Genomic DNA, 12,780 nt, shown 5'->3' with positions numbered 1-12,780 from the left:
TCCACACATTATGATCCGGCTAAATTGGTCTTCTCCCAATTCAGTGTATTTTCTTTTTCTTTTTTTTTTTTTGCATTTTTTTGGAGGGAGGGATGTAGGGCAAATGGGTTTAAGTGACTTGCCCAAGGTCACATGGCTAGTTTTTGTGTTAAGTGTCTGAGGTCAAATTTGAACTCACATACTCTGATTCCAGGGCTGGTGCTCTATCCACTGCACCACCTAGCCGCCCCAATTCAGTGTATTTTCACTGGCGGTCCCCAGTGCCTGGAATGCCCCTTTTCCTCACCTAGACCTCCTGAGTTATCTGACTTATTTTTAAGTCACACTGCCTAACAAAAAGTATTTCCAATTTCTCCTGCAAATATGTGCATTGCGCATAGTTTTCATATTGTCTACCCCATAAAATTGTGAGGTCCTTGACAACAGAATCTGTTTTTTCATTGGGTTTTTTTTCTATCCCCAACCCAGTGCTTAGCACAATGCCTTGCATATAGGAAGTACTTAATAAATGCTTTTTCACTTGATGAGAATAAAATCTGCAAACTCTATACTAGTGACCTTGACTTCTTTTCCTGGCAAAATTCCCTAATGTATGATTTTTTCCACTTTTTAAAAATATTTTTATTTTCAGTTCCAAATTTTCTCCCTCCTTCCACTCCTTCAATGAGGCAAGAAATTCAATATCTAATATACATATGAAGTCATGCAAAATATATTTCTGTATTAGCCATATTGAACATTTAAAAAGAAAAGAAAAATAAAGTGGGGAAAAAAGTTTCAGTCTGCACCCAGAGTCCATCAGTTCTCTATCTCAAGGTGAATAACATTTTACATCGTAAGAGTCCTTTGGACTTCCAGTGGAACATTGTATTGGTCAGTTTACTGAGTCTTTCACAGTTGATTATCTTTATAATATTGCTGTAAACTGTATAGACTGTTTTCCTGGTTCTCCTCATTTCATTTTGTATCAGTTCATAAGTCTTCCCAAGTTTTTCTGAAACCATCCTGCTCATCATTTCTTATAGTACAATAGTATTCCATCACATTCATGCACCATAACTTGTTCAGCCATTACCCAATTGATGGTCATCCTCTCACTTTCCAATTCTTTGCCATTCAATTTATAGCACTGCTATAAATATTTTTGCATATATGAATCCTTTTCCTTTCATCTCCTTGAGGTATAGATCTGGTAGCAGTATTTTTGGGTCAAAGAGTATGCATAATTTTATAGCCCTTTGGGCATAATTCCAAATTGTTCTTCAGAATGGATTGACCACAACTCCCCCAACAATACACTAATATTCCTATTTTCCCACATCACTTCCAGCTTTTATCATTTTTCTTTTCTCTCATGTCTTAGTCAATCTGATGGGTGTGAGGTGGTACCTAAGAGTTGCTTTATTTTACATTTCTCTAAATTATTAGTGATTTAAAGCATTTTTTCTATAACTTCTGTTAGTTTTGATCTCTTCTTAAAAATTGCCTGTTCGTGTCTTTTAACCACTTATCAAATGGGGAATGTCTCCTACTTTTATAAATTTGGTTCACTTCTCTATATATTTGAGAAATGAGACATTTATCAGAGAGACTTGCTGAAAACATTTTTCCCTTTTCCCTACTCTTCTAGTTTTAGCTTCATTGGTTTTCTAATGTGTAATTAAAAGTATGGTTTGGCTACATCAAAAACAAATCATGCTAGACACTTCCTTTTTTTGACAGAGTTGCTAGATTGGCTGGTGGGTCAGGGAAATGTTAAGGCACAATCAACCTAGATTTCATTAAAAACACGTGACAGAATATCACGTGCAATTCTTGCAGATGAGTTGGAGAGGTATAGGCTAGCCCATTGTAAAGGGAAGAGTAGAACACCTAGGAGCAAAAAAAAGTAGAAGAGTCAATGTCAGCTTGAAATGAAGTATCTACTGGCATATGCTCAGGCATTTGACCTGTGTGTGCCTTTTCAGCTTTATCAATGACTTAAATAAATTACATTATGACTTAAGGCTGAGAGATACCTAACAGGATACATGACAAATTCTAGATCCCAAAAGACCCTGTGAAGCTAGAACATTGGGCCATTGGTCTATTTGCTTTAAAATTTAATAGAGATGAAGGCAAAACCCTACCCTGGGGTTCAAGTATGAGATGGAAGAGTTATGGCTAGATCACAATTCAAATGGAAAAAAAAGGGTTTTAGTGAATATTCCCCTTAATACAAGTGAACAATGTAGCTAAGGGATTGCAATCCTGGGCTAGAGTTTGGTTGGATGACTTTTTGTTGGGATTATAGAGGGAACTCCTGTCCTGATAAGACCTGGATTTTTGTGATTTCTGAGATTCCTTCCATTTCTGAGACTCTCTGATTCTCTGATGCAAAAACATTGCCCTCCCCATCTCCCCTACCTCCCCATCCACCCACATCCAACTAAACAAACCAAGGAAGATTTTTATTTTTTTATATAACCTGGGAGTGTGTACAGGTGCAGTGGGGAAGAGGGATCATGAAGGGCTTCCATGAAAGAGGAGCCATCTGTGTTCTGCTTTGAAGTGAAGGGACCTTTTTTTTTTTTTTTTTTAAGCAATCAGGGTTAAGTAACTTGCTCAAGGTTACATGGCCAGTTATTTCTGGGCTTTTTTTTTTATAATATTTGTATTTATAAAATTTATAATATTTATGAGAATAAAATAATTTATATAATTTACTATGATTATGAAGCCCTATTTGGTGCAGAGGTAGGATTTGAATCCAGATCCTTGATTCCAAGCCCAGTAGTCAATTTATTGTATCATGATATCTATACAGAAAAGCATATAATTTGAGGAGGGAAAAAACCCACTACAAAATTGGTGGGGTAGGGGGTGGGGATCAAGGAAGGATCCATGGGTGTGGTGATACCTTAATTAAGTCTTGAAGTAAGACAAAGATTATAAAGGACAGGCATGTTTTTTTATACCCCTTCTTAGACTGAGACTCTGGTGACAGGCAGTCTTTTATTGAAACTTATCTGCCCAGCACTTACACAGTGCTCTGCAAACAGGGAGTGCTTAATATTTACTGAATGAGTGTAAAGCACTATAGAAATGTAAGCTGTTATTACTACTGCTCTCATTCTAGAGAGCCAGGGCCTCTACCAGTCTTCTTTCCAAACACCCACCTTTTCTCCGGGGCATCTGGCTGCTTTCATGTAGACACACTAGTCTCCACAGCAGGTTCTACCATCTGTATTTATTACAAATCAATCAAGTGCTTTCCAACCCAATAAATTCACAAAAACACGAAACCAAGTGTGCCTCTCTGGGAGTGCTGAATAGTGACCAGCTGCAAACCAGTTTGGGCCCTGGGGGAAAGATGCCCTTGGAGAACAGGCTCGGGAGCAGCAATGCAGCTTCCCCCGGGCAGGTGCCAAAAGTCAAAGGAGGGGGCTCCTGGCCTCAAGTCCTGTCTGAGGGACACTTGAAGAAGGTTTCCAGGGGGCAACCAAGGAGCTAGGCATCATGTCTCAGGAGGTGCTTCACTAGGACGATGTTCATTCTCAGTCCTGAGTGTTTCCATGTATTTCCTCATCTTCTCTGCCATCCAGGAAGGAGGGACAAAGGGCTTTAATTCTTCCATCTTCAGATCCAGGCAGCCCCTGTCGAGGTAATGGTTGGGGATAGAGAGAGGAAGGGACGGAAGAACAGGGTAGGTAGTAAAGATGAGTGACCGTGGTTGAAGATGGAATTGGCCACTGGGGACAACACCAGGGGGATCCTGAGGCTGGTTCTAGGGGTTCCTCACCTATAGTCATCACTGGCAGCTAGGTCTCGAATGTCCTCTTCAATGAGAAGATAGGCCTATAGATAACAGAAGAAAGAAGAATGGTCAAAGCTACCCTTATTTATTGCTTCTAGAATGGCAGAGGGGAAACTTAGGAGAAATTTTAGTCCAGTCAAGGGCCCAGTCTCAAAAATAGGCAGAATGGAAAACAGACAAGTCACATGGGTTGTCACATGCAAGAGGAAATTAGATTATTATTGACCCCAGAAGGCACAATAATACCCATATGTGAAAGAAGTTAGAGGTACATTTTAGTTCAATATAAAGAAATATTTTCTAACCAATTGTAGCTATCTGAAAGTGAAATGTGTTTATAAGGTAGTAAGTTTCTTGACATAGGAGGTATTAAAGCTGTGATTTCTTTAGGACGCTGGAGTGCAGAATGAATGCTTCAGAAAACAGTTGGACCCTTAAGGTTTCTTCTAACTCTATGATTCTAGAAGAATTAGGGAAAGCTAAGAGAACTGGGGTATGCCCGTTTCTCTAATTTTCAAGTCTTTATCTATTGGATATTCTCTGCTCCCTAAAATATGTTCAGGTCTCTCCAAACCTTAGAAAGTCCTTACTTGACTCTGCCACACTCTCAAGCTATGGTCTGTTTTTCTTCTTTCTCTCAGTCAAACTCCTAGATCAAATTATCTACACTTATAACTCCATTTCCTTTCCTCTAATTCACTTCTAACCCTTTGCAATCTGGCTTCTGACTTCATCAACCACCTGAAACTACTCTCTCCAAACCTATCTCTTCATCAGCAAATCTGATGGCCTTTCATCAGTCCCCATCCATATTGATCTCTCTGCAACATGTGTCATTGACCACTCTCTGTCCCTTCCTGGAATCTCTCCTTTTTGGCTTTTCTTGACACTCTTTTTCTTGACATTTCCTCCTGGTTCTTCAACTACCAGTCTAGCCACCCCTCCTTATTCTCCTTTACTGGTCTACAATCTGTATCTCATCCCTTAACTGTGTATGTACCTCAAAGCTCAGTCCTAGACCTTCTTTTCTTAATCTCTTTATAATCCCTGCTCTATGATCTCATCAGCTTCTCTGGTTTCAGTTATTAGAATTTGTCATACAGATGACTCCCAGATTTACATAGCCAGCTCCAGTATGTTTCTTGAGTTCTGGTCTTGGATATTTGCCACTGGCTATCTGACAAACATTTGAAATTCAACAGATACAAAAGAAAGTTCAGTATTTTTCCCCTCCCAAACCTCCTCCTTCTCACTTCCCTATTTTCCACGAGAGGAGCATCATCCTTCCAGTGTCTTGGGTTCACAACTTTAGAGTCGTCCTTGACGACTCACTCTTCTTCAGACCCCACATCCAGTGAGCAGTCTTGTCAATTCTACTTCCATGTCTTTCCCATTCATTCCCTTCTCTCCAGGCACAGAACCACAACCTAGTTTAGATCTTCACTGCCTCTCACCTAACCTTACAGCTTTCCTCACTGGTCTTCTTGCTGTCAGTCTCTCCTCTCTAAAAGCCATTACACAGTTAACATAGTGATATTGCCAAAGTTTAGATCTTTGTTGAAGAAGCACTGGTGACTCTTTATCTCTAGGATCAAACCGAAACCTCCCCATCCAGCATTCAGAGCCCTTTACGTTCTGGCTCTAGTCTATCTTTCTGGGTTTGTTCCATATTATACACACTTGACAATCCAGCCAAACTGGCCCGCTTGTTGTTCCTCATACACAGCATTCTATGTACAGTCTCCACAGCTTTGCACAGAAAGTTCGTTACCCGTGCCTGAAAGGCTCTCCCTCCTCTACACCCCTTAGGATCCCTAGTACTCTTGTCAACATGCATATCACATGCTACTCTTCCTGCACGAGGTCTCTTCTGATCCCTCTGAAATTACTTAGTATCTACTGTGTATATAATCCGTATTTTCTGTATTAGGGGCAGCTAGATGGTTCAGTGGGTCTGGAGTCAGAAAGACTTGAGCTCAAATCCCACCTCAGATATCTAGCTGGATGATCCTGGGCAAGTCACGTCTGCCTCAGTTTCCTTAACTATAAAATGGGGATAACAATAGCACCTCCCAGGGTTGTTGTGAAGATCAAATGAGATTATATTAGTAAAGCACTTGGCACAGTGCCTGGTACAGAGTAAGCACTACATAAATGTTAACTATTATTATCTTTATTACCACCATTCTCTTACAGAAGTATGCCTTCCTCAAAAGAATTTAAATTCCTCAATGGCAAAGGTGCTTTCATTTTCTGTTTTTGTATGCTGAGCAAAGTATCAGGAACACAGCAGGTGTTTAGTAAGTGCTTTTTAATTGACTGAAGCTCTCATTTCTTCAGTTCATTTAAGGTTTCCAAAGAGCTTTCTTCCTAACAACCTTATAAGGTAGGTAATACAAGTATTATTACCCATATTTTACAGCTGAGGTAATTGAGGCTTTGAGAAATTAAGTGACTTGTCCAAAGTTACCCAGTTACAAAGAGCCCAATTCACGAGTGGAATCATACCATTTATATAATAATGGAAAGAGCACTAACTCTAGAGACAGAGTACCTGGGTTCACATCCCACTATCCGTAAAAAGGGGATGAGATAAATTCACTTCTTGGGTCTATTCTAGATGTAGCTTGGTGACTTCAGGACTACAGTCTGGAATTGAAGACATGTCTTCAGGGTCAGAAGTCCTCCCTTCCTCTCCCCTCCCCCAAATAAAACCTGACAACTGAGCTTTTATTTTGACCCCACAAAGCCTGATCCCTGATCTCAAGAGATGCTTTCTCAAGACACTCACCATTTTGCCACCGGTGGCCCTCATGTGATGCTGTTCTGCCAGCCAGTGCTTGTCCTGGGGGTCAGCTGCATACTGTAGGGAAAGGAAGCACAGGGTGGGGGAGATCAGCCTGGTCCAAACGTTTCCTGATCTGTGGCCCCAAACCCTTTTCACTTTGGCAGATCTCATGGAGAAACATAGCCTTGTCCTGGTCTCAGGCAGCAACAGGCTGTGCTTGGGTCTTTCACATGAGTAGTTCCCATCAAACACTCTTAGGCAAACAGGTGAGATCCACAAAGGACTAACCTACATTTTCCTCCAGCCCTTCTCTACCTATCCAAAGCACAGGTGGTCTGAAGTACCAGGCTGCTCTGGAATAGGGTGAAGTCAGGAAGGCTTTTGGGCTGTGTCTTGCCAAGGGTGTGGTAAGCTTCTCAGGTGTGTCAGGGCTTGGTGAGCTGAATGCTTAAGCATCGCCAAGTCCAACCACATCCTCACTATTAGCCTTGTAAAGTGCTTTTCTGAAGTCATTTGGCTACAGGAGAAACTTTTAAGTAAATTTAAAGGAAAAATAGTTAAGTGGGGAGGGTTAAAAGGGAGAATATGGTCAGCTTTCTTTCAAAGATAATAAAAATTCATATTTCTATAGTATTAAGGTTTGCAAAATGCTTACAACTCTATGAGGTAGGTGGAGTAGGAATAATTAATCCTATTCTAGTGATAAGGAAATTGATGCTCAAAAATAAAGGAACTTGCCTATGACCACACAGGTAATGTGGGAACTAGGATCTGAACTGGCCTCCTAATTTCAAATCTCTCCTTTTATACCACCAGGCTACCTTTCCATCCATTCTTGTTAGGTTTCTATGGGAATATGTACTTACGAGGTATTGGTGAGTGTATCTCCTATGAGGTGAAGCTAGGGTCAACCCTGCAGCTCTCAATTTTCTTCATCCTTTCCCTAGGATCCCCTTAGCCCTTTATAATTCCACCCACAACAAAACAAAACCCAATTCGATTAAAGCAAGATATAAAAAACTTTCTAACAATCATGTTTTTCCTTTGTTTCACGTTTCTGAGAAGATCAGATTCTCACTTCTAGTTTTCTAGACTATAGACAGGGCTGGGGGGGAGGGGAGAACAGGTGATAACAATGAGAGACTGGGAGAGAATAAGTTTTTAATGAAGGGAGACTGGGCAGGAACAAAGTAGAGAAGTGCATGCATTGTTGTGTGTTCAACTGTGGCATGTGCTGACAAATTGTTGTACTGAAGAAGGTGGCCCTAGCTCTTGCCATTTTCATGGAAATCCTAGCACATGAGAGCTGGGACCTTGGAGATCCAAAGCAGATAAGGACACTGAGGCCCAGAATGTGGAAGCAGCTTGCCTAAGGTCTCATGCTGAGATGGTGGCAGAGTTGGACCCAGAAGCTGGGTGCCTCTTTATTTCCAGTTCAGTATTCTTTCCACTGTAACCTGTACGGTCATGCCACTGGAGGCTCCTTTATGCCACCTTTCCTGACAACTGTTTCCTTCTAGTCCCAAAAGGAATGTTCCAAGGCAACCATGACACTTACCTTAAAGAGGTGTGGGTGTTTGATATAGATCCTCCCTCTGGTGCCTCCCATGCCAAGGGCCCTGAAACAATAGGGGAATTGAGTCAGCGATTTTTCCAGCAAGGTGAAGACAGAAGGACAAAAGGTCCTCTTCCAAGAACTTGCCAGTTGTGGGACCCTTGTGTTGCCCCCTCCCAGGCATGTCAAACTCTAATTTCTTACTTGTTGGCCCTAGAGCCCAGCACAAAGGTAGTGGATTCATTCAGCCGGGCTGGATCCCACTGTGTCAAGAGTGGAGAAGCAGAAGATGAGTATGTCAGGCAGGACAGATGCCACCCAGACCTTTACTTAATCAAAGACAACAGTTCTGCAGCTTACAAAATGCTTTAATCACAAGCCTGTGAAGCAGGAATGTCTAAGTATTATCAGCTCCAGCTCAGAGCCAGGAAGTGATTTGGTCACACAAGTTGGGAGGGGCAAAGCTGAAACTTATATTCATGTCTAATGCTCTTTTCACTAAGCTTATGGTGCTTCGCAAACCAAAGAGGTCAATGCTTGATAAGGTCATTTTCAAGAGGTTCAAGAGGAAAATTTAATCTATGATGATGGGAAATAAGGTGGATTAATTTTAGTACTAAAAAGGATGTTAGATAGAGCTCATCTAAATGATCTTCCTCAACTTACATAGGAAGAAACTGAGGCTCAGAAGTTAAGTGATATGCCCAAGGTCACACTGCTCTAAGTGCTTGGATTTGAACACAGGGTCATCTCACTTGAAGTCTAATGCTCTTCCCACTGAAATGACACTTACTTTTCAAGCATTTATTCCACAAGTATTTTTTTTCCTTAAATTATTTTAGTTTTCAACATTCACTTCCATAAGCTTTTGAGTTTTAAATTTTCTCAGCCTCCCTCCCCTCCCCACCAAGACAGTGTGTAATCTGATAACAGCTCTACATATATACATTCTTAGTTAACCTATTTCCATACTAGTTATGTTGTAAAGAAGAATTAGAATGAATGGGAGAAATCATGAGAAAGAAAAAACAAAACAAAAAAAGAGAGCAGATAGTATGCTTCGATCCGCATTTAGACTCCATAGTTCTTTCTCTGGATGTGGATGGCATTTTCCATCATGGGTCTTTTCAAGTAGTTTTAGATCCTCGAATTGCTAAGAAGAACTAAGTCTATTAAAGTTAGTCATTGCACAATGTGGCTATTATTGTGTAGTGTTCTCTTGTTTCGGCTCATTTCAGTCAGCATCAGTTCATATAAATCTCTCTAGGTTTTTCTGAAGTCTGCCTGCTCATCATTTCCTACAGGACAATAGTATTCCATTACATTCATATACAACTTAACTTGTTCAGCCATGCCCCAGTTGATGGGCATCCCATCAATTTCCAATTCTTGGCTACCATATAAAGAGCTGCTATAAATATTTTTGTACATGTGTGTCCCCATGTTTATAATCTCTCTGGCATATGGACCTAGAAATGGTATTGCTTGGTCAAAGTGTATGTGCATTTTTATAGCCCTTTGGACATAGTTCCAAATTGCTCTCCAGAATGGTTGGATCAGTTCACAACTCTATCAACAATGCATTAGTGTTCCAATTTTCCCACATCTTCTCCAGCATTTATAATTTTCCTTCAACAAGTATTTTTTGAGCATTTACTATGTGCCCAGCTCTGTGAATGAGGATTCATAAATATACTGGTTTCTTGTCCTCAAGAAATTTATAGTTTTGTTGGAGAAATGAGATGAACACAGATCATAAAACAGCAGCAGGCAGTATATAGATGCAGAATCCTGGTTTATAGATGAAAGTATAGATAACATTACTCTTCAGAAGAGAAGGATTTAATGATGACTGAAATAAATCATAGAGAAAGCTTCATGAAGAAGACAGGCCTCGAGCTGGATAGGTAATTCAAATAGGGAAAGGAAGACTATGGAATGCCTAGAATTCATGGTGCCCTGTCTATTACCAAGCCAGTGAGCTTAGGGCCTGTGGAGCAGAGAGAGAAAGTTTTCTCAATAGGGAACCAAACCCTGTTCTTTACTCCCACGCAGGGTGGTGTTTGATTTGGAATCAATGAGGCCTGAGTTCTGACAATTCCTAACTATGTAACCCTAAGTCAAGTCACTTCTCTCTACTCATGGCTTTGCTACCTAACCTACAAAATGGTTATATCAATATCCCCACTACCTATAGTTCAGATTTATCATAAGAAAATAATTTATAAAGTGCTATAGAAATGTGAGCTGTTGATATACTTCAGAAACCCACATATCTCACAGGGGAAAACAACATTCTCTCCTTTTCCTAAAACATAGCAGGGCAAAAAGTAACTCTTCAGAGTCCTTGAGGGGTCAGAAAAAGGGCCTAATCTGGGCCAACCATCACTGTTACAGTCAGATACTATACCTTAGGACCCTCCCTCCGAATTGGTTCACAGGATTTTGGTTTCCACCTGGTAAGGAAAGACAGAAGAATCAGAAGTTGCAAGGTCAGTGGTTAGGACTTTAGAAATTCACTTGAGCTTAGAGCAGTCAGACTAGAAGCCAGTGCAGTCACATTTCTGTCACTATCTAGCTGTGTGACCTTGGTTAAATCACTTAACTACTGTATACTCTCAGTTTCCCCCTTTGTAAAATGAGATATAATCCCTGTACAAAATTCAGACCAAACATAATGGACAATGTTGGTATTGACTCCTTTAAGTTAAGCATTCATCCTTCCTTTCTTTTAAAACAGAAAACTACCCAAGTGTATGGTAGCCTGTCCTACCATTAATAATCTTTTTTATGATGTTTTCCATGACTGTTTTCAAGGATTGAGGGATAAGAGTTAATTTTGTGTTTTGTGGTATTTGTATAACGTCTCAAAAAGTTTTATCATTTAAAATGAGAAAAATATGATAATTCTCATGCTACTTTCTTTTGCTTTTTGGAGGACAACTGGTGTTAAGTGACTTGCCCAGGGTCACAGGCTAGTTTTTATGTTAAGTGTCTGAGGCCGGATTTGAACTCAGGTCCTCCTGACTCCAGGGCCAATGCTCTATTCACTGAGCCACCTGGCTGCCCCTCATGCTACTTTCTTCTTAGATTGTTGGGAAGAGCAGTAAGATAATCTACATAAATAGGTCATGAAAAATGCACTGTATTACATACCTAAGCCAAAGATGAATATTAATCTCCTCACCCAAGCCTTCTGACTTCAAATCCACTGCTCTTTCAACTATACAACAGCTTTCCTCTCCTTCATCTGTGCAGTAATGCCCCTGTCTTGTTCCCTATCCTCATCTCTCCTTATATTAGATGCTAGCTGAAGAGCCCCAGACCCCAGTCCCTACTTACACCATGCCTGAAGTTGACCTGTCATTTGAAAGGATATGTCCTGGAGGCCGTCCCTTCCTCTGAAATAGAAAATGGTTGATCAGAAGATGTTGGCTCCAGAATCTGAGCCAGCTGGGATACTGTCGCCCAGTATCCTGCCCTGGGCCATCTGCTACCACTAGAATTCTTTTCTTGGTTTTAAAATAAACTAAAACTTCAGATACTGATGTTTTTGAGGGGCTGAGTAGAAGTCATACCTTTAAAGGTTCCTCTATCAGGGCTGGTGGGAAGGTGAGGCAAAGAGATGAGGTCCAGAATCTCTGGGAAGCCCAGTACCTCCCATTTTGGCCTAACTGCCTGGTCACCAGATGAAACAGGGACTTGGACACACAGACACAGACACAGACACAGACACACACACACGTGGTTTTTTTTTTTACCTTTTTTGGGATAGGACTTCCTCTATGGGCACATTCTTCATCTGCTTGCCGGCCACGCTGGGAAAGAAGATAGGAAAGTCAGTGGGGCAGTAAATTCTCACAGGAGACCCCTGGACTTCCTGATAATGTTGCAGAGGATATATCTCACAGGTGTAAGTCACTGACCAAGACCTCCTCTTCTAGGAGTAGGATGGCATCTTCCCTAGGCCCCAGAAAGAGACCCAATCATCTCTTATGCTACTCAGCTCCAGTGCCTCTAAAGTGTGGTCATATCACATTCCCAGCTAGCATCAGATGCTTAACCCTCCCTGACACTGGACCACTCTAACCCATTTATGCTCCTAGGACAAAGAAACTCTGACCTTCATCCCAGGAAGTTCATGAGTCAGTCTGGGTATCACTTTCTCCCCATCCGAAAACAGCAGCTTAGCCTAAGAGGAGATGGCAAAGGTTAAAAAAAATCTAGCAGGCGAGTGGTAGAGGAGGGGAAGCTTGCTCCTTGCCCGATTTATACTAATGCTATAACATCTGTGTGCTGGCACTCATCTCTTTGGAACTCTACCTTTGCTGATGTCTTAATATAGAGCAGGCCTGTACAATCTGTGGTCCTCAGGATTTTGGGCGAACTGCAAAAAATGTAGAAGATGTTTTCCTCTACATTTTTCTGGGGCCACTTGAAATCCTTTGGCAGGCCACAGATTGTGCAGACCTGATATAGAGAGATTCTAGGTGATGAACTGATAACTATTAATAACAACACTGGGCATAAGTAGGGAAACTCTGACAAACATGCAGGGGTTAACAGACATGATATCATTCCTTCCCTCCAAAAAGACAGGAAAAGGGGGGACTACAGTCCCCGTGAAATTCAGCATAAAAG

The 12,780-nt window shown here is 41.0% G+C and overlaps 1 protein-coding gene across 1 annotated transcript in view; it reads right to left on the bottom strand.

The window, feature by feature from the left end:
* Positions 1 to 3,209: 3,209 nt before the first annotated feature.
* Positions 3,210 to 12,780, bottom strand: part of DNTTIP1 (deoxynucleotidyltransferase terminal interacting protein 1) — a 30,221-nt gene continuing 20,650 nt past the window's right edge. Inside the window, exons 5-13 of the mRNA XM_069107819.1 lie at positions 12,263 to 12,331; positions 11,901 to 11,957; positions 11,482 to 11,540; positions 10,550 to 10,595; positions 8,344 to 8,402; positions 8,143 to 8,203; positions 6,588 to 6,659; positions 3,782 to 3,837; positions 3,210 to 3,635 (exon numbers count right to left, since the gene is read on the bottom strand). Coding sequence (XP_068963920.1) covers positions 3,497 to 3,635; positions 3,782 to 3,837; positions 6,588 to 6,659; positions 8,143 to 8,203; positions 8,344 to 8,402; positions 10,550 to 10,595; positions 11,482 to 11,540; positions 11,901 to 11,957; positions 12,263 to 12,331 — 618 coding nt within the window. The 3' untranslated portion in view covers positions 3,210 to 3,496. The remainder of the gene's footprint in view (positions 3,636 to 3,781; positions 3,838 to 6,587; positions 6,660 to 8,142; positions 8,204 to 8,343; positions 8,403 to 10,549; positions 10,596 to 11,481; positions 11,541 to 11,900; positions 11,958 to 12,262; positions 12,332 to 12,780) is intronic.

This window comes from Petaurus breviceps, unplaced genomic scaffold (genome assembly GCF_028583685.1).
Source record: "Petaurus breviceps papuanus isolate PSGF00001 unplaced genomic scaffold, PetGlider_PUasm1.0 90281, whole genome shotgun sequence".
Classification (NCBI taxonomy): domain Eukaryota; kingdom Metazoa; phylum Chordata; class Mammalia; order Diprotodontia; family Petauridae; genus Petaurus; species Petaurus breviceps.
Note: the sequence above shows the minus strand (reverse complement) of the source record. Positions and strands in the feature narration are given on the sequence as shown.